Source organism: Heliangelus exortis, chromosome 1, assembly GCF_036169615.1.
Source record: "Heliangelus exortis chromosome 1, bHelExo1.hap1, whole genome shotgun sequence".
Taxonomy (NCBI): Eukaryota; Metazoa; Chordata; class Aves; order Apodiformes; family Trochilidae; genus Heliangelus; species Heliangelus exortis.
The window spans coordinates 182523930-182546594 of NC_092422.1; the positions used below are offsets into that span (position 1 = coordinate 182523930).

General features: G+C 38.0%; 1 protein-coding gene across 14 annotated transcripts in view; it reads right to left on the bottom strand.

Moving 5' to 3' along the window:
- KIF21A (kinesin family member 21A) overlaps positions 1 to 22665 on the bottom strand; it is an 89778-nt gene that overhangs the window by 47814 nt on the left and 19299 nt on the right. For all 14 annotated transcript variants that reach the window (XM_071733886.1, XM_071733883.1, XM_071733892.1 and 11 more), the window contains exons 2-7: positions 12597 to 12819; positions 11132 to 11314; positions 7699 to 7848; positions 6928 to 7062; positions 4159 to 4326; positions 2301 to 2416 (exon numbers count right to left, since the gene is read on the bottom strand). In XM_071733886.1, coding sequence (XP_071589987.1) covers positions 2301 to 2416; positions 4159 to 4326; positions 6928 to 7062; positions 7699 to 7848; positions 11132 to 11314; positions 12597 to 12819 — 975 coding nt within the window. The remainder of the gene's footprint in view (positions 1 to 2300; positions 2417 to 4158; positions 4327 to 6927; positions 7063 to 7698; positions 7849 to 11131; positions 11315 to 12596; positions 12820 to 22665) is intronic.

A 22665-nucleotide genomic window follows, 5' to 3' on the forward strand; every position in this document is an offset into this window, starting at 1 on the left:
TGGTTTCCATCAGTCAACTGGCAGATTGAAGAACCAGGCCTTCCCTCTCTCCCTGGAGTACAACCATTTCACAGCTGAAAACAGCCTAGAGGGGTCAGAACCAGCGACCCAGCTGTAGATCACACTCTGAAGGTATCTACATGGCCTAAATCTCTATAGAGTGAAAAACACCTACACCTCATGGACTCCAAGCTTTAGACGAATTTATTGCTCTATTCTATGTTAAACCTTAGGTGGCTGTGTCAGCAAGAGCACACTGCCTCCAGTGCAATGGAACAATACCTGCACTAGGAAGACTGGATTCTGATCTTCACTTTCTGTAATTTCAAACGGAGACAAGCAAATTAATTCCTGCAACCCTTTTGTGAGGTGAACAATTACCCACACCAAACACACTGGGAAATTAAACTGGGAAGAGTAACTAGCCTGAGGATACAAGGAAAATTTGGTTTCAGCAACACTTCCTCAGACCTCCCATGTACCTTTGTCTCAGTTCTCCAAACTGTTTTAGTCCTCAAGATAAGACCATGCAAAATTAAGAACAATTTTCTAATTCTTTAATTCTTACATCAGGACTACTTGTGCTTTCAGCTGAGAATATGATTACTTTTCTACCCTTCAGAGGACTGGTTCTGCTAGGTATCTGTCTTAAAAACTTGAACTCCACTTTCCTGTCTGAATTGTATAATGCACTACTTGTTTGGGGTTTTTTTTAATTGTTTTACTCCCTTTGTTTTACCATTTTTTTAAAAAACTGCTTTCCCCACCTCGTAAGTTATGAAAGTTTTCCTTGTTCATATTATGTGTTATAAAACACCAAAACTCCATATTCCTACTTGAATAATTCAAGAAACAATAATTAAATGCTGCTTCACAACAGTTACAGTATTAAATTTACAATCAGGATTATAGTGACAAAGGTACAGTGATACAAGGCTTTCAACACCATTAACTCAAGACTTACTGCAATCTAACTTGAATGTAGGGTTGGGGGAGAGGAATGGTGTCTTTAAATTTAGCATCAGGTAGAAAGAATAAATCTGCATAACTTTGAAAACAGTGTGGCACAGCATTAGCCATCTGTACAATGTACAGTAACCTATGTGGTTGCTGCTGAAGAACAGGAGGGGGAGCAGTGGAACTGCTAAAATGTTTTACATCCAGAAACAGTATTTTTTAAAAGTGCAGTTTTAGAATTAGTTTGGAAAAAAATGCTCACTAGCTAGTGCATTTGATAGAAAATTTAATCAAGAAATGCTACTTGTGTTTTTTTTTCCAGAAAGAGTTTAGAAGAGTTATGTTCTGTATTTCTGCTTTTTTTTTTTTTCCTAACTCTTTGGTTTCTTCCTCCCTTAAGCACTTCTGAAAATTCTAACTTTTATTTTACCTGTTTTGTCTGGGTCTTTACTTTTCCTCACAGTAAAATCCTGCAAGTTACTAGAGTTCACTCTCCATAAATAAGAGCACCAATTTAAGAATTCTCTTCCACTTCTCCCAATTCTTTTGTGAAATGCCTAGAAAACTCCTGCCCTCCTAAAAATAGCAGTCATTGGTGTTGGATTTCACAGAGGAATAAAAGTGCTAAAACAGTCAGCTATGACTAAAGAGAGGCCAAAACCTCTCCCTTGTCTGTGTAGTAGGTATACAGAACAGGTTCATTAAATTAGTTCTGGTGGTACACTAGTTTGTTTTTGCTAAGCACTAATTCAACATCAGATAACTGGACAGATGCACAATACTCTGAGATATACAACCTTTACAAAAAGATGACAGTGCCTGCAGCAAACTAACTCCAAACTCCTGTGCATGGCAACCAGAGCAAACAACTCAGTGCCATTCAAAAAAAAAAAAACAAACAAAAAAACAAAAACAACAAACCAAAACCAACCAACCAAAAAAAACCCCACAAAACCAAACCAAAGCTCTGAGGAAAAACTCATCACAGCTTTTAACTGTGCTGTAATTAATAAGGCTGCAACACAATAACAAAGTTTACCATTTGTGCTATCTACAATTTGAAGAGGTCTTCATGGAAAGGACTTGTCCTAGAAATTAAAACTTGTAAGTAACTTGAAGCCTTACATCTAGTAAAGCTACAACAGCACTGAAAAGAACAAAGCAAAAATTCTCTTTAAAATCTTTTGTCTGCATTGCCAGAATTTTCTATCATGACAGTAATTTATCTTTGGAGCCTCCCTCCAATAAAAAGAGGGGCTATTTTGATCATAATATCTATTTTCCTTTCTGAAGATCATATACTCAGTCACAAGGAAATATATAAAATGTTCTAGCTTTCATACCTGTTTCCCCCAAGAGAGTCTTGAAGTAGCCTTGTAAGCTTTGAATCCCTGTATGGTACATGAGTTGCCTTCTTACTTTTATCTCCCAATGCACTTATCACATTGCCAAGTGCCAGCTATAAAACACCAAAACACATAATTCACATTAGGATGCATTCCCAAGAATTTTAAAAACAGCTATAAACTGCAGTCTGTGTGTTGTGAAATCATGAATCTACTCAGGAAAGTTAAAATAAATAATAAAAAAAAAAAATATAAAGATTTTTACATTCCACAGTAGACATTTATAAACTTTAGTTCCATTAACAATAAATCAGTCTGCTATCTGCAATTGCCAAGTACTTTTCACTATGTAATGATATGTCAGTCACAAAGTAAATTCTGAAGTATTTCATGTAACAAGCATTTACTTTCGATAATTTTTAAAGCTGATCTCTACTTCTAGAAGTAGCTGTATTCCTTTAAAAATTAATTCTATCAACTATGCTAGATCTAGAATAAAATATGGGGCATTAATATGAAAGAAACCCTAGACCTTACAGATAGGAAGTAAGGAATGTCTGATGAAGATCTAACATTTCAGGTTTGCTATTATATAGTCCACTGGTATCTTATTTCATTGCTAGAAGAGTCTAATTCATATTTATAAAAAAACATTTGGCTATAAAAGTATTTTAAATGTACAACTCCATATATTTCAATCGTATGCCAAATGGAAGAATATTCCTCTAGAGGGCACCCTGTAACAGCCAGTTCTTAGCCAGTTCTTTTCTTTCTTGAAAATAATTTCACTGCATCCAGCAGTTGAGCAACTGCATATACACCACATTCTGTGACTACTCTGAAGTGTTTAAAGCACTTTCAATCTGTTCCCCAAAGCTTCCATTCACTGTAAGTGAAAGGTTTGTGATCATAAAAAAACTACTTTTAATCAGACTGATTTTCACCTTCAGGCATTCTGTATTCCCCTTTTGTTAAGGATACCTCTATGTAATCTAAACCCCCAAATTTCTGTTGGCTTTGTGTTGGTATCAACTATGAAATCTCGTTCTCTTCAATATAATAAAATCAGAATAACTACATAAAATAACCACTCTCATGATGGCAAGAGATTCACTAATAAAGTTCTAGTTGCAGAATACCTCCCTGTCATTACGTATTAGACCAGAAGAAAAAAGCCACATTTTCATATATAAAATAAACACGTTTTGCATCTTTAAAATATAATTACACAGAATCTGTACACAGACAAGTAGCTCAAAATAAAGGCATGAAACTACAAACTCCACTGATAATTACTAGCTCTTCTTTTCAGTGTAGTTAAGTAAAATATTTAATATAGTTGGTTAAAAAAATTAGAGAGCCTTTGCATAGATGCAAAACCCCATCATGTTATGCTAGAAATTAAAAAAAAATATATTTCTACTTAGATGTGTTTGCCTACCAATGTTTTACATTATGTTTCATAAGTGTAACAAAGAACCAGCACTTATTGATTGTCCACATTTTAAATGTACATACTCCTTGTAAAATGCTTGTAATGTTGTCCAGTTGTTTAGGTCTTCAAATAACAAAAGATAAAAAAGTGAAAGGAAGCCTACAATATCTTTTAAAAGAAGTTAGACTAACTATATTTTACAACACTTAAAAATACTGTAATTTGGTAGTTTGGGTCTAGTACAACAAAGGAAACCTTAGCAAGCCAGAAAGCAGCAAGAATCAATATAAACTGTTATGTCTTATGCTATACTCCTTGTCCTGCACATAATAGATTTCTAGCTCAGGGATTACTAAAAACAAATAATCCAAAAAGGAAGATGGTGCCAACAGCCTATGGAAACAAGTTGTCTAATCTTACTAGTCCACAGTTGATGGAAATTCCTTCTTTTGCCCGCTCTCCCGTAGCTCCTGTTCGCTTTAACCTTTCAGATCCCGCTAGATCAACAAAGTGGAACTTGGCAGTAAGAGTTTCAAGTTCATTCATCTCAGAAGATTCAGATATTATCCTGTTATCAGTGGCATTATCCTGAAATGAAGAACCCATAAAGCTTAGTAAGATCTTTCACATTAACATTTCTCTGTAAAATTCCATCAACAATTATTTTTTTTTAAAACTACATATTTGTCCACCACCTTGCTTATTTACTCATTCTATGACTGGATCTCTCAAAAACTAATCTCCATTTTAATCATATGTACTACCATATGCTTAACTTGAAGACCTAGTTCTAGATGCATGTACATCTAGAACTCATACTTTAAGTATAAGTAAGAATTGTGTTTTGATGAAGGAAAAGAGGAATATATGTATTAAAATATACAAGGCAGGCAACAAAATTTGTACCTCTCTTGGAATGCAAGTTTTAAATCAATTGTCAAAGGAAATTGATTTATTTTAAAACAAAGAAAGAAAACAAACTGTAATTATATTACTACCCACCAAAATTACCAGACACACTTGGTTCATAACCCACCAAAAAACTGATATTCTTGTTTGATACCTCTCTAGTCCCCACCGTCTATTTCCTCGTGGCATGACTATTCAATTATATTTTAGGAATCACTTTTTAAAGACAGCTTTCCTAGTAGCCAGTATTCCATCAGCACCTCTGACTTCACCAGAAAATAAGGACAGCGGAAGGAACAAAGAAAACAAGGCTCGTTTCCTTTTTCCCCCCTCCCAAGTGAGCTGTAATGACTGGTATCTGACACACACCTCTGTCAGTGCAGGAAATCTGCCCAGGAATGCACCACACTTTGGGCAGGTACCATAGCCTTAGTTTCTTTATACTTAATGTCCCAAGTCACAGCAGCAAAATGATCCTCTTTCATTTAATATTCCCAGACATTTTTTCTGTCAATTAGTGTAGCTGTATGATATACTGTGGAGTCTAACTTTATTTTAAGTGTAGGCAGTCTTGTCAGGAAAGCAACACGGAATGAGAAAAATCTTTCAGTCACTCACTTCTTGACCTTCCTGCTAAAGTGGACTGCAATCTGTTCCCAGCCCTAAGAGTAATGATTAATGCATCCTTTCATTCTCACTTATTTAGTAAGTCAAATGTGCATCCAGAAACTTCCAAGAAGCATGGATGGTGCAAGCACAATGTGAGGAGCAGCATTCTGTGCAGCCTGTGCAATGCGGCCCTGGCTGCCTGCCCAAGCTGGGCACAGTGTGCAGAGGGGACAAAACCAACACTGTCATCTGAGGAGGAGAAACTGCGTTGCCCTAGTAACAAAGGTCTCCCAAAACTGTTGTCTACAGAAATTTGAGCTGCATCCTTCCTAGCCAACCAATAATAGCTTGTATTATTTTATATTCCAGGAGCATTCAGAGGCCAACATCAGATCTAACCTCTACCCTCCTGAACACCACAGGGAAAGAGAAGGGCACTGTCTGCACAGATTAAGGGCATAGCAATGCCCAGCTCCAGACAGTCAAATTATCTTGCTCATATCTTCCAAAAAAAAAAAAAAAAAAAAAAAAAAAAAAAAAAATACAGTTTGACATAAGGCAGAAGGTGGCCACCTATTCCTCTAAAACAAGCCTGGATTAAAAACCAGGGAAACAAGGCTCCCAGGTAAGGTATCACTCCTCAGCTACAGGGAGGGACAGTTCTCAGCAAAACCTCCAAGCATCAGTAAACAGTGACTGAAGTGCCCCGCCTGGGTACCAAGTGCAACTACAGTCTCTCCTGAGTGAGAACATGCCCACACTACCAGGCCCACAGTTTCAGCATGGAAAGTGGGAAGAAATGTTTTGACAGGTGTATAAAGTATATCTACATACCACAGAGAACTAAGGAGTGCTTTTCATTTTGCCTGCAAATGATCATTTGTATAATTAAAAAAAAATATATATGTGCAATTCCCCACAAAAACCACTACAGATCCAATTCCCTGTTCCATGTGCTTAAACGTTTGATATATATGTATGGAATGCTAGTCAGGTACTCAGGCATTCACCAAAATATTTTAAAATGTCAACAGCTCTAGAATAATCAGATCAAATCTCTCTGAAGCTACTGTAGTTTTCGGTAATATGGATTTATTTAGAACTCTCCTCTTTACAAGATATACCAATGGCAACTAACAGCTGAACATCACATGAAAAATTTTCTACAAAACAGCTCATTGTACATTCCTAGGTTGAATTAAGTGTACAGGCTTAACAATACTTCTGGAATACGCTAAGCTCCCAAATGGAATGCTTTTCTACTTGTTCATTCTTGGGTATCAACACAGTCTGGAATATCTGAACATTTTCAGTCAGTTGCTGCAAGTTTGAACCCATTAGCTACTAAGACACTTTAAAATGCCTTCCCAATTAAAGACAAATTACATTTTAACTTTCATATGTGTGTATGATGCAATGAAATACTAAGAAAACTGTAGAGAAGAATGAGCAGGTTCATGTAAGAAGCTGAAGTTTATTGTCGCCTCTGGCTAAAGGATGGTTACATATGTACAGATTAAATCAAGTTATTATAATGCTTTGCAAATACATCAAGCATGATGATGACTGTAGCATCTTTACTAAATGCAATTCAAATAGCATTAGCTGCCAAAGCATTATTCACATTTTGAGAAAGACTTACTAAAGTTTAACAACAGCAAAGATACGTACAGTGTTAAATGCAGGACAAACTCTGGTTTGACACAGGTGTATAGTAAAGATGGCATGTGACCGTGAGCTCTGAACATTCATCTGAGTGCTGGCAGTGGTTCGAGACAAAGCTCCCAGCTTCAAGCACTGCATCATCTAGAAAACAAACAAGAAGTACATTGCATTGCTTCCAGTTTAAATAGTGTTCCTATTACACTCTGTTGTTTTAGCTACAAATAAGCTTTTTCTCTTTCCTATGATTTCAGATCCTATATGCCAAAAGTTAAAATCATTTTTTGTGGTTTCTGAAAGAAAACACTTAAATATTTGTACAGCTCTTTTTACTGTCCACTGACAGTAACACAGCAGTTTTCCTTCCACTCATTTGTGGCAAAAAATGTACAATTTTTGTACATTTTGTACAAAAACATACAGTACAATAACATTGACATTCTCATTTGCAATGCACATTAAAGGCAGTTTACCTCACATCTATCATCATGCAAAGCTTTCCTGTCACAGCAATATAAAAGATTTAGGACATAGCAAAATATTGTCTCCAACAGAGCTACATTATCAGCAAAACTGTTTCTAGAAAAAGTGGTATGCACTTAATATCAAGCATTTATCAGATTTAAGTCTACAGAAATTGAAAAGAATAAAAAAATCAACTAGATTTTACAGCTCTGTTATAAGCAAGCATAACTGATTTTTATCTACTTTTTAAAACATGTGGAAAAGAAATTAAATTGCAATTAGTATGCTATAGAGTAACTTATTTTTAATGATCACCTCTGATTCTCCATTCACACTTCGGGTTGTAACACCCACTGTATAAATTCCTCCTGCTGAATCTTCATGTATTTTAATATTTGATTTTTTATTCTTTGCATCAATATCACGTGTGGTATCAAACAGATCAAGAATTTCTTCATTGTAAAGCTAAGGAGAAATAAAGGGAAAAAAAAAAAAAAGTGTATTACTTTAGGAAGGAATTCCTCCACAGACTAACAAATCTGTGCACGGCAAATACAGGAAGATCTAAAAGTCAAATACCAAAGCTCTCAACAAAAGATGCTGGGAAACATCCAAACTTACAAGGCCAATAGGATAATAGACTGAGCAGCTGCAAATAGTCACCTGCACACCTTACTACCATGAACCCAAGGAAGTAGCAACTTCCTTCACATCAGATGAGGGAGAAAATTCCTTGGTGGGACTGGGCAGGAGGAGGCACAGCAGAACAATGGGAGCACTGGTTTCTGTGGTGGGCACCTGCTGTCTCTGTGTTTAACCTTGAGCTTTTCTGTTGTTCTGTTGATTTAGTTGGCTGCACCCTACTTCAAACATTTCAAACTCACTCCACTTGCTCTCCCTGCCATCCTTTTCTCATGCTCCCTCTCACACCTTAATAATCTTATGTCTCTTTCATTTAGATAAACTGTTCCTGCCCTGAAAGGAATTTGACATACATGTTAAATGTAATAAGCAGCTTATGTGCAAGCTGCTTATTAAAGACACCAAGCACCAGGCCAAAAATACTGTCATGGTTTCTTGAACAGAGCTTTTGTACTTTTCTCCATACAATACCTACACTTTGGTGCCCCACGTTTAGTTACAACTTCCAGGTGCAATCGTATGAGCAACAAAAACTATTTATTACATGTTACAAACTTCTTAATGTTTCCTGACTGTTTCATTGGGTGTCCTGAGGGTAAGTGCATGTACATTTAGTGGTCTTTCAGCTGAGTATTATTAAGAAGATATTTTTATGTCAATAAATTCTACCAGACTCGGGACAGCCATCAGAAATTACTATGCAGTTATCTGTGTTAAAGGAGATGGATAATCATTTCAAAATAATGTTACGAGTTTTAGGAAAGAAGTTTAGATCCAATTACAGAAATTAAGGCAAACAGAAAAAAAAATACCCAGAAGAAGCTGCATTCCACTGGGAATCTCATGACTCAGGTGTCTGCTGATGTACATTGGAACAGTTTCAGTGTGTTCAGTATGGTTATACCAATTCACTTCAGCAGAGCTTAGGCCACACTTGATTAAATCCTTCATTGAAGTCCTTAGGTAAAAGCCAAAGAACCACTACAATTGATCTGTATTCACCTCATGTACTTACTCACACACTAAAAGCAAGATCTGTATTCACCTCAGGTACTTTCTCACACACTAAAAGCAAGAGGCTTTCTCTTCTCACAAGTGAAAAATTCATCCCTGAGAAGAAAAGGCTCAGGAATGTGATGCTTTTAATTCTTTACATATTAAAAAGGAATTATATTTAATTAGTAAGAAGACTCCTACCTAGAATATTTATGCCTAATAATGTGTTACCTTGCTAAGTTCAAACGAACTGATGCCACAACATAGACGGGATCCTGATAAGACACCTACAGTTGCATGGAACTGCATATGCCTATTTTGGAAAAGTTAGCAGGAGAGCAAGGAATTGAGAGAGACAGACTGCAGCAAACTACAGAAAAGCAGCAAAGTACTAAACTGAAGTCACTCTTCCCAATACTTACTCAGCTGTCAGACTCCAAAGTTACACAAAACCCAAAACATTGCCTCTATTTGTTCAATGGCTAAATTTCTGTTTATGTAATCCAGTTCTAACAGTAGATAGAATGGGAGGAAGAGGATGCTTTCTGACACAAGACTATTGCATGGTATGTAACTAATCAAAAAACCATCTTTCTGGGAAAACTCCAATTTAGCCTCAGTACACGTTAAAAAAAAAAAAAAAATCTACCAAAAATGTAACATTTTGTTAAGGGAGAAACTATTGTATAATTCACTTAGCCTTTCTCTAAATTAATAAACAAGACAGGCTGTAGTATGCCCATTTCATCTGAAACATGTAATGGCTGCAATTCTCCACACCATTACCACTGTAAAATTAAATTACAGCTCTGTATTTTGGGACTCTCTAGCAGTCCCATTTGTAATGCTACATACAAAACAAACAAACAAACAAGGAATTCAGAAAATGAGAGAGAACTACTCCTCACAGTACTACTGTTGCCACTGCCTAAGCAGAAATGAAGCTGCAGGTCCCCAGTGTTCAAACAGAAGAGTGAAGCATTCCTACTGCCCATGCCCAGCCCCAGACTTCTCTCTCTCTAGACAAACATTAGCCAGAACAACAAAAAGCTTTGCTTAAGGTTAGTAGTGACAAACCTGGCACTAGTGCAAAACTAATGCCAGCTTGTTAATCTTTAAAACCAGTTACAGGAGCACATGACTAAAGGACCTAGTTCACTTCAGCAGTAATAAAACCAGCAGCTTTTCACTTGGGTAATATCAAAGTGTGCTTTTCCTCCTGAAGTTGATATAGTAAAGCTGCAAATACTGAACTAGGTAATACGAATTTCCACCTGTTCTTCCTTAAATTCATTCTTCCTCTCAGTGTTCTTGAAGTATCAGATTTTGCAGCTTGGTAGTGAATTTAAATATGTTACAGCCAAATCAATCAATTTTAAAAATAGTTCTATGGGCAGGAGACACAGAACAGAAACTGCAACACTTAAACCAACATCTGCTGCAGGTCAGAAACATCACAGATGCTATGGCCTCTCTTACCAGTAGCTGTGGCTACCAGAAAACACAAAGGGAACTGTTTCTGCATAGCACTGACACAGGTTTTCTGGGTCCAACGAGAAGGAAGAGTGACACAGAACACAAATTCTAAATCACTGAGGATCACAGAGGAAATACTTTTGCTAGGTTTCTTCTTTGGTGAAAGGCACATAACAAGTCTCAATCTCACAACAGATTTTGAAAGCTAAAATCCATGGCACAGGACACAAGCAGGCAAAGCATGGTCACTATTCAAAGGCATTAAGTACTGATTTATTTTTTTATACAGTTTCTTGCTTTAACATTTTGTAAATAATTATGAACAGGCAAGAGCAACAGGCCCCACAAACAAATGTATGCTGCAGAAAGTGATAAATGATGAATAATATAACTATTTCTGCACTTCAAAGTAACTCTGTAAAGGAAGCTACTGAAAGAATTGGAGTAAGATAAAAAGACTTTTTTTCATAAATTGGTGACCTTAAACAAATGCCATAAAACTTCCTATTGAAATCTTGAAAATTAATTCAAAACAACTTGTGGGAAAAGCAAGTAAAAGTAACAAGCACAAAAAATGTTAATTGGCTTTCTGAAAAAATACATGTAGTTACACACAAATACAGATTATGTTTACCTCTAAGAACTGTGCATTCACTTTAAAATCTGGAGGTGGAAGTCCTTGTTTAATAGCAGCTTGTTTCTTTTCTTCAATACATCTGAAAAGATGCTTAACAGCACGTGATATAATGCCTTGTTCCTCTTCTGTTATATTGACATCAAATCCAGTGCCCATGGTGTATGTTTTGCCAGCACCTGTCTAAATTGAAAAAGTAGTGACTAGAACACGTTGATGGTACCAAATGAGAGAAATGCAGTTTGTGAACACCAATGCAGAATAGTGACTACCAAGTCAGTACCCTTTCAGTATTAACATCCACAACAACACAATTTTGAAAAACTGATAAACAGCAGAACTTAGATGAATTCTACTGCTTACCTACAGATCACATACAAGAAGGTAGCTCAGTCTTTCATAACCTTTCCCCTACAAGCTTCCTCTATGCTGCATATATCAACCTTGAGCTACCTCCTTTGAGGTAAAAAGAACAGTTAATGTTTTCAACCAAGACTGTTAATTAAAGCATGTATTTCAGAGGCAGAAGCAGCATTAGCAATTCTTTACTCAAACAGATCAAATTACTCCCATAATTACGGCGTCTGAATATCTCAGGTAGAATATTACCATTGTTTTCAATTTATAGACAGCACTGAAGAATACACACTGTACCTTCACAAGGAAAATAACTAAATGTGAAGGTCTATGGGAGATAAGGTAGTGCTGTGTTTTCACTTAATTAGTAGGTCAAGTCTAAGACAAAGATACTATTATGCAGCTCAACAGTCTACCAAACTGGATCTGCAAACTGCTAGGCTTTACCTGGCTAATTTGAGATACACCTAAAAGTGCTGTAATTGAGCATCCTAGAACAAATTTTATGCAATCGGTTCTTAGAGAAATATTCAGCAGACAATAATGTATTTGACATTGTCTTCAACAATATTTCAGCTTTAAGAAGTACAACCTGTGTCTAGAGCACTGAGAGGGTGTGTTCTCTATGAAAAAGTTCTCCAGCCTTGCAATTTGTTCTCTGTATTTTGATCACAAACAGTGTGAGGCCTGAAGTTCCCTGGGGTCTATTTTTAAAAAGCTCCTATTCCCAGAAGTGTCTGCAAATGCAAAGGGACGAAGAATTGCTCAGAAGAGAATCTCAGTACAATCTATCTCTGTGTATCAACTGACTAAGTCATTGATTTGCATTGATGCATTGGGTGAATCCAGGAATTATACAGTCATGCTACTTGGGGCATTACTATTAATTCAGAGATCTTCTCTGTTTCAATTACCATTTTGCAGAGCATCTATACAAACTCCTAAACAGTCTCCTACAGGACACCCTGATAATAATAAAATGAACATACTAAAAAAAACAGGTTCATGCAGACAGGTTCATTACACAAAATTCCTAAATTTAACAGAAAGATCAGTTAAAAGAAAGTGTTTATTCCAAAATACTTTAAAATAGAATTGTAAAGCTTACTTGTCCATAAGCAAAGACAGTGGCATTGTAGCCTTCAAAGCAACCTTCAATCAGCTTTTCTATACATTGTATATAAATCTCTTCTTGCTGTGAGTCAATGTTAAAGACATAATCAAAAGTGAAGGCCTTATCTTTTCCCAAGAACACTTGAGGTTCACCAGGTGTGACAGATGTACAAATATGGCATCCTTCAATCTTCTCTTTGGCTAGCTGTGGTCTAATTCTGTTGTGAAAGAGACAAAAAGAGCTATTACAAGTTCTCATAATCAAAAAAAAAAGGAGCATACAAGCAATGTAATTAAAAGATCTGAGAGTAATTCCTTACTGATTGAAAAAATAAGAATTTTTCAAGAGGGGAAGCTTCAAGCTGTCTGTGCCATAGTACCTATCAGAAACCTACTCATACAAGTGTTCATACAAATGATGTTACTCTCCCTGAAGGTTCACTCACCAGCTGGAAGCTGACAACCTGCCTAGAATTCTAAATGTTTCTGTATGTATACTATGCATCACTAAATTGTAACTTGCATGATCATTTCAGACTTTGAAATCAATTTTCCCTGTTTTATCAGACTTCTTTATGCTTTCACTGACTAAACGGATTAGTGTTTTATTTTTTTTTAATAACAGAAATATGAAAAATATGCAGGATATTTTAAGTAGTAATCTGGGAGCAAGGACCCCCAAAGCCTACATATCATCTAAAATGAAAGGCTCCTTGCTTGGAGAACAAGAAAGCTCACTTTTCTTCTTTTCCTGTGACAGAGCTCTGTCACAGCCAGCACACTTCAGTGAAATGTTTGGTTTCAGAGATACAACATACCTTAAGAAGAAAAAGCAACCATTTCTAACAAGTTCTAAAGGTAAGAGTGTCATATTCCTTATTAATTCCTCACTAAGACAAATTCCAGCTTTTATTTCTCTTTGTTTAGTTTCTGACAAACTACTTCAATCACAGGCTTCTTACATTCTATAATTGTATTAATTCCTCTGAATTCTTGTCAAAACACTCTTGTAATCTCGTAAAAATTGAATTAATTTACTAACTCTATGTCTAGAGAAAACTGTGGAAGTTTGTGAGTCAACTGGTTTAATGATTAGCCAGCAGGGAAAAAAACTCTGGTGAACATAATATATCATTCTAGCTGTAATTAACTAATAATGTGGTTTAAAAAAAAAAAATAAACAAAAAAGTTAATTCTGTAAATGTTTCCAAGTTCTCAAAGTAGCAACAAATCTTTAAAAATACAAATGTGTGAAGTGTAAAAGCCAAGCAACAAACAAGGCTATATACAAGGCTGATAGGACATCAGCTGTCACAGCTACACACAAACAAAATCATGGAATATTTTACTTAGATTTTCCTCTTATATCGGACTTCAAGTACCTATATTTACCTCAGTGTGCTTAATTTCAGTTACACAATGTCAAAGATGAAGACCTGTATACACATATTCTACTTTAAAAGTGTATACCCATTTCATATTAGTGTTTAGTTTGGAGTAGCTGTGCTGTCTTCTACCAAATTCCCCTGACATCTTCACTTACCACGTGTTGGTTTGGATCATGGACCAGTTTCAGTGTACACAAATTATACTCCTTTCAGAGAAGACTAAGGCAATGTGCTTCACTCTAAACACATGAAACGTGTTCCAAAAGATAATGGGAACACAAAGGCCCAAAGCTACCTACTCATCTACTATGACTGTGCCAGTGTTTGCTAATGCAGAGGGAACCAGTCTCCAAAAACTCCCAGTGGACTGCAGCAAACTAATTCAAATTTTATCAGCTTCTTTTTAAGACTAGGCACTCTTCAGTCTTTCACTAATCCAGTGAAGACATCACAAAGGCACTCAGTAGTCCTTACAAGCATCAATTCTCACAGCTTCTAAGCCTCTGATATACTTCTGGCCTTGTTTTCTAGTACAAGAGATTCCAGAAAGACCTTATCTTAAAAAAAAAACAAAACAAAAAAAGAAAAAAATCAAGACAAAAAACTTGTTCAAAATTAAGTAACCTTTTTGTGTATCTCAAAACCCCAGCTTCTGTCATAGATCTGAAAGGCTTTTAGCACTGACTTGTAAAATGAAGGATGTACAGAAAAAAGTTTAATATATTTTCATTCTCCTTATAAGAGAATAACAAAAAAATTAATTTTGTACACTGACGAATTGATGCAATTATGACCAGTGCTGAATAATTTTCTCATTTCTATTACTAAGTAAAGGCTCAGAGTGGCCACAAAGAGGAGCAGCATGCCTAAAATATCAATTATTTGCATGATAATTATTACAGTCATGACATGACTGTCAAGTGAGCAGTCTGGATGCTGGCATCCGGAGCCTTCCCATGAGAGTCCTCCCAGCTAGCTCCCTGCCTTGCAGCCAGACAGCACCTCCAAGTGCTCTGCTGCTATAAAAACCAGCACAACAGCCAAGCTGCATCATGTCTGACCATAACCAGGCCACAGCAAGATGTGGCCTCCTTGAGTGTGGAGAGACACTAAAATGATCAGAGGGCTGGAGCACCTCCCCTGTGAAGCAGGCTGAGGAAGTTGGGATTGTTCAGCCTAGAGAAGAGGCGGCTTTGAGGTGACCTTATAGCAACCTTCCAATATCTGAAGGGGGCCTACAAGAAAGCTGGGGTAGTGCTTTTTACACAGGTGTATAGCAAGAGAACAAGAGGAAATGGTTTCAGACTTGAAAAGGGAAGATTTAGGCTGGACATTAGGAAAAAAATATTTCCTGTAAGGGTAGTGAGATGTTGGAACAGGCTGCCCAAGGAAGCTCTGTCTGCCTCATCCCTGGAAGTGTTCAAGGCCAGGTTGGATGGGGCCTTGAGCAACCTGGTCTAGTAAGAGGTGTCCCTGCCCATGCAGGGGGGTTGGAACTAGATGATCTTTAAGGTCCCTTCCAACCCTAGAACCACAGAATGGCTAAGACACCATTCAAGAGATCAGCTGAGCTGATAGAAATCTGCATCTCTACAAGCAGTGTGTTACCAGCTTGCTCACTTCCCCTGGGTTGTAAAACAACATACAGAGACTGAGAACCAATAATGGTGTCCACCTTCCCTGACTGAGCATTAAATCTGAAGATGGTGCCAAGAAAAAAAAGTAGCATGTCACCAGCACATATGCAGCACAGGAAAAACAAAGCAAGACAGGTCACATCAGGAAAAGTTCACCTCAAAGGCAGACTCCGTCTCATTCTGTGATTGCTCTTACAGTGTCCCCCTCAGCCATGAAGCTGGGAAGCAGCAACCAGAGAGAGACCATGGCTGTGTCAGTTTTGAAAGACATCTGCCCCGAAAAGAAGAGACAACAGACCTTCCTCAATCAACCCATGCTTTAAGATGTGAGAGCTCATTTTGGCCAACTCTCCTTGCCCAGGTTCTAGCCTGGCAGTCTGCCACCACAGTTTTTCTCCAGAACCAATTTGACTTCACCCATTTTTTTCTTCTGTGTGACCCCATCTCACCTGTTTTTCAGGCGACTCTCTTAATTGCATACAATCAGCTGTTTTCTACCTATTTCCAATAACACCTCCTTAGATGTGGCAACTTCCCAAACAACATTTTGCCTTGCATCCTTCCCTCTCCTCGACTCCAAAGCATGAACACACCCAACTCTTGTTTACATGTACTTTGTGGAGCCTCCAGGCCACACATGAAGCATAATCCCTTAAATCTATTCTGCCTCAGCACACTGGGACAAGCTGTCTAATTAAGGAGGGCTAAAACAGCCAGTGGTGGCACAGTAATGCACTGTATTGTACTGGAACTATTCTCTCAGTAGAATAGGTGCACAATGTCTCTGATAAAAATATTGTCAGCTGGAACAGACTCAGATGGTACAGTTCAGGGACTGTAGCAATCATGGGGTCAATACCCTGTGTTAGGCAAGACATCAGCCTTCCCAGAACTGACTCCTATTTAAATTAGATAATATCATATGTATTTTTTTAAAAATCACATCTTTATTTCTGGGGATGAAAAACTGTCCCACTGATTTAAATATATACCATTTATAGAATCATAGAATCTGCCAAGTTGGAAGGAACCCATCAGGATCATCAAATCCAACTCCTCTCCCTGTCTATGGCACCTCCAGGACCACACCATGTACCTGAGAGCATAATTCAAACTCTTCTTGAACTTCTGCAGGCTTAGTGCTATGACCACTTCCCTGGCAAGCCTGTTCCACTGCTCAACCACCCTCTGGGTGAAAAACCTTTCCAAATATCTAACCTAAACCTTCCCTGATTCAGCTTCCTACCATTTCCCCAGCTCCCGTCTTCAGTAACAGGAGTGAATTGGCACCAGTCCCTCATGAGGAAGCCAAATATCACAATGAGGTCTCCTCTCAGCCTCCTTTTCCAGATCCTTCACCATCTTAGTTGCTCTCCTTTGAACACTCTCCAAAAACTTTATGTCTTTTTTTATACTGTGGTGCCCAAAACCACACACAATGCTCAAGGTGAGGCTGTACCAGTGCAGAGTCAAGAGGGATAATCCCCTCCCTTGACTGGCTGGTGACACCATTCTTAATGCACCCCAGGACACTGCTGTCCCTCCTGGCTGCCAGGGCACACTGCTGGCTCATGTTCAGTTTGCCATCCAGCAGGATCCCCAGGTCTCTCTCTGCCTCCCTGCTCTCCAGCCACTCATTCCCCAGTCTGTCCTTGCCACCAGGGCTGCCTTATCCTAGGTGCAGAACTCAGTGCTTGCCCTTGTGAAACTCCATGTGGTTGGTGATTGCCCATCTCTCTAAACTGTTGAGGTCTCTCTGCAGGGCCTTCACTGCCCTGGAGGGAGTTGAATGTTCCTCCCAATTTTGTATCATCTGCAACCTTGCTTAAAATTCCCTCCAATCCTGCGTCCAAGACATAGATAAAGACATTGAAGAGGACTGGGGCAAGGATGGAGCAGGACCCCACTAGTGACTGGTCACCAGCCTGATGTTACTACTCCATTCACTGTCACAATATATATATTTAGACACTTATGTATTTATAATGGTATATGCATAGATAAGATATACATGCCTACACACAACACCACCTTTCAGCTACTGAAAAATTTACATCTCTGACTACTCATTTAAACACCTCCCCTTTATCCCAGTTTTTGACAGGAGTCTCCACATACTTATTTTTAATTAAACTCTGCTGTGGAGAAAGGACTGTGTTCACCTTGCTCAAAAAAAGCAAAAATTCAAACATCACTCAAACCATGTGCAGTTCTAGGAAGAAATAACCTGTGAAACCAGGACTCTCCAGTACTGCTTTCTTATTACACCAGGCCTATTAAATTTCACACAATCAAGGTTCACATGTGGGTATATGAAATGTTAAATTCCAGGATCACCTAATAAAATATTAAGAGGAGTAGAGCAGGCAATAAAAACTGGAAAAATCAAACAAACAAAAGATCTCCAAAACTGGGAAAAGAAGAAAACAGCTTCCTGTCATTACTTCAGGATCACAACTTCCTCTTTCTATTCCATTATATTTACACTTATAAAACCACTCCCATTAAACAAACTCCTTCACACAAGGAGGGATTAAAGAAAGCTAAACAAATTTAATCCCACAAACACCTAACACTTCTGTTTGCATAAACTTTTTTGTATTTTTGCCAGCACACACTGGAAGCTTGCTTGCTCCTATGATTATCAGCACCTCCAAAGGAGACCACAACTATAGCATCTGAATACATTCATCTAAAGTAGCTGTTTGGTATATTACTCTCAATGAGGTTTAAAAATATTAAAGAGGCTGGCATATGACAAATACCAGGTCTACCTCTTGTTAACAAACCAATAAGGACATGGGAAGAAGACTTCTGGCTTATTCTGGCAATCATCACCCATTAAGAGAGTTGCTGGCACATCTGAGCACAACAGCCCCTGAACCTTCGCTGCCTGTGGCATCAAATAACTTCTACAGGAAAAAAAAATGCTCGGATTTGTTATCATTCAGCAACCTTCAGCATAGATGCAGTTCTGTAATTTTCCCGTTATTCCCAAAGGGGCTTCTGCTGGCCAGCAAAACAAGCATGAGAAAGTCAGAGAACTACCCGTACTGCAACTTTTCATAATTAAAAAAAATTAAAAAAAATATAAGTATTAAAAGTCAATACTTCACCTTCCAGCCTACATCCTTCAGAAAAAAAATTCTGGGGTAGTATCACTCCACTTCAAAATGAACCAAATTATAAATTAAATTCAAACCCAATGCCTACAAATAATACCATATAGCAATTACTCCCCAAGATTAGCATCAACACAAATCCCTTGTGCTAAACTCCAGACAAAGTCCAGATCATTTGTCTCCTGCTTTTTTTTCTTAAATTCCTGCTAGGTAGTTGTGTCCTAGCAGCCATAAATATACTGTATTATCAGCAGCCCTGGGGGCCTTCAGAGGGAAATTCATTTGTTTCAGGTGCCTGCGATGGCAGAATAAACAAGCCTTCAGAAAATACTTCACCAACTGAATGAAAAATGGAATAAAAGCCATCCTTGTAAACAAAAGCAAATAAATTGCAAGGCAAATTCAGGGTACCTTTGTGACAGCACCACTTCTGCAGAACAATTAACTCAGTTTCTGGATGCCTTAATTGTTGGTATTCAGTGGTGTCAGTTAACAGTATAGTTTCATATTAATGTTATCAATCACTAGCATTCTGCATACTTGGATAAGATATAAGAAGATATTTTAAGATATAAAAAGGACGTGCAACTACAGATATACAAGTTACAGCAATTACACGAGATGCTGCAATTGGCTGCCCAGCACCTCGCCAAGTCTTTCCCCCCATCATGCATCAGCTCCCACCCTGTGAATCTCTTTCAGCTGCAGGAGGCAGAGGCCGATGCCAGCCACCCAGCCAGAGCCACCAGCAGAGCCTGCTGTGCCTGTAACCCAATCACTCTTACCTAAGACTTGGGCACTGCTCCCATCAGCATTTCTCTGAAGTTGCCATGGCTGCTGAGGTCTGGACTGAGCTCAGCGCTGCCAGCGGGTGCTGTGAGCACCAGGAGCCCACAGAAGCCAAGGTAGGGTCCAGAATCCTTACTCAGCCTAAACTTACATCAAGTTGGGCAAGCACAAGTGAGGCAGATGTTCTGCATGTTTGCCATTAGACACCAGGAAACTTTCAGGCATGTCAAGTAGGTACCTCGATGAAAGTTTGGCAGCAACAGAGAATAAAACTTCCTGGACAGCTCTTGGACACAAAAATGTATTAAGGACTGTGGAAGAAGCTAAAGTAGGATCTACGTGGTCTAGATTTTATTTTCAAGTCCTCTTGAGATACTAATAAAAAGCATCTCTTCAATCCATGTGCAGCCATTAAAAATGACCATTAAGCCAGTAGCTTAAAAGACCCAGAAAAATCAGCCACTAAATTACCAAATGGGGTCCTAAATACTGTATTTTATATTGCTAACTTATGTTACTGAAAAAAAAAAACAACCCAAAAACCAAAACAAAAAAACTATTCAAAAATACACACACATAATATTTTGTTTCCATGCTGAGTCTGACAGTTCCAGTTTGCACATAATGATTACAAAAAGCAAACAGAAAACCTGAATTATACTAGGGCACATACACCCCTGCTCTAACTAGATTTGGCCAGTTCGCTTCCTCTTTGATTATTTAGTTTTTTTAACACAAATTTAATTTCATAAAACAATTACCCTCTGCAGAAGCTTGCATCTGATCAGTTCATCTTCCCATTACCTATTTGTGCAGGGGATTACATTTGCAGTGCCAGGCTGAGGCGGGTCCACGGGCTGCTGCTTTCACTTGGCTCCTGAAACCCTGTGCAATACCTGCATCTCCAGGAAGCTGCTATGGGTAGCCAGACAACAGTTTAGCAGTATGATTGCAGACTGATTCTTGTGCAATTCTGTAACAGCCTAACAGGCTGTGCAACACAGATGGCATCCTCACACTGACAGGCAGCCCTCTGCTTCTGCCAAGAAAATAAAGCACAGGGAGGGGAAAGGCTGGAGCCTGCTCTCACACAGACCACCTACTGCCCTGCTCCCCTTCCCCATCCCTACCTCCCACAGAAGGGCTAAAGGATTCTCCAGGATATCTAAAAGACCTCCAATATTTTTCCTTATAAAATGAATGAATGCTTTCACGCAAACCCACTTCTTGTGATTTCTCTTGGACTGATTCACTCTTTAGTGAGTGAAGAAAACCACAGCTTTGGAGAACAATTTGACTTTTGAGAGAAAGAAGAGGGGCATGTGTTGCAGGATCTGTACAGGCTTTGATTAATTCCAGTTCAAGACAAGGTCAGCTAAGATGGAAAAGCAGTGCTACCCTAAGTTTCCATGTGCCTGCCAAGTACAGAACTGGCATGCTTCCAAATCCAGGTGCAGGTTGAGTAGGACTAAACTAACATCAAGAACAATATTTCCAATATTTCTAAGGCAAACATATTTTTAAAGTTGTTCTACTGTGCTACTTCAACGTTTTTGGTTGTTTTTTTTTTATGAACACCTACTGTTATGTATCTCACCACTTTCAAAAAGCTAGAAGATTAATAATCACACAATATCATAAAGAAAACAAAATGCAGCACAGAGAAAAGTAAAGGCAGCAAAGTTTAATTTATGAAATAAAACTTGAAGTATTTATGGTTTATTAGCAAGAAATGGAACAAGGAGCTAGGCCTTCCTAAAGCTAAAGTTTACAATTAATTTCACACCATACAGGAATGCAGGCACACCTGTGTCATGCAATACAGTAGCAGAATAGAGAACTTAGTCCCAGCAGTCACGGGTCAAACAAACTTCAGTGCTGGAAGGGACTACAGACACCTGATATCCGTGTAGCTAATTAGCCTAGAGAGCCTACTCCTCATGAGAGCAAGAAGCAGAAGTATCTCTGCTGTTACAGCACACACAGTGCACAGCTGTACTGCTGGCATGGTCAGCATCAGGTCAAGGTCTGGACATCACATCCTAGGTGGAAACACACTGAAATACTCAAGTCACAGCCTGCTCTTCCTGCAACATTTAACCTTGAAAATCTAATACCTGGGAATCATTTTCACCTTTTTTTTTTTTTTTTTTTTTTTAATACCATCTTCATTTCATTGCTGCTGTTTCACTAGTAAAAATTATTATTAATATTATGAAAAATGTATCATAATAGGTCCTGATGGTCACATTGCTTAAAGAACATAGATGTCAGAAATTCAAACAAAGAGGGAAGAAGAAAAAAAAAAAGTCTCTGTGCATCCTCAGAAGTGTCTATATTGCACTAACGGGTACAAAAAGGTCAATTAGACAATCAAGTTTACCTATGTATGGATGAGAATTCATGAAAAAAGCAACTGTATATTACAAAGAGCATGTCACTCTGTATTTCTGTTGAAAATTGTGTTGTGTTTTTTTTTTTTTCTTTCAGCATTTAGTTTGACCATGTAGGCTACCAGCCACCTTCATTCTTGCTCTGGAGTGCATAGCTACAAAGAGTGGCTGAACCACACTGCTGGTAAAGCTTACCAGAACCTGGAATGAATTATGTTATTAGGGCAGTATCAGGAAAAGGAATACACTTCAAGCAGCATTTTCCTGCTATATGACTGAACACTTAATAGAGATTAAATCTGCTAAATACATATCATTATATGTAACTTAAAATGAAAAAAACCTTTAATCAAAAGAGAGTTTAAGGAAAGTTTGTTGAAGAGCAAACAGCCCAGCTGCCTAGTAATGAGTCATGGTAACAAGTGCTGCCAGTATTTCTGGGCACTTTGTTTCCAGAAATTTTAGAGTACAAGAATTCATCTGAGACAAAACAGTATTCTCAGAAGTAGTACTATGAATACAGGCTATCCAATCCCCCCAGAATACCATAGTCATTGTGGCTTTACCAATCTACAGAATAACATTTATTTAAGTCTAAGGGGAAGGAATTAAAAACAAACAAAAAACCAAAACAACATCAAAAACCCACACAAAACAACAACCCAACACAAAAACACAAACACACCCTGAGTATCTGCAAATCTAAACTCAGTCACATTTGTCACATTTAGAATT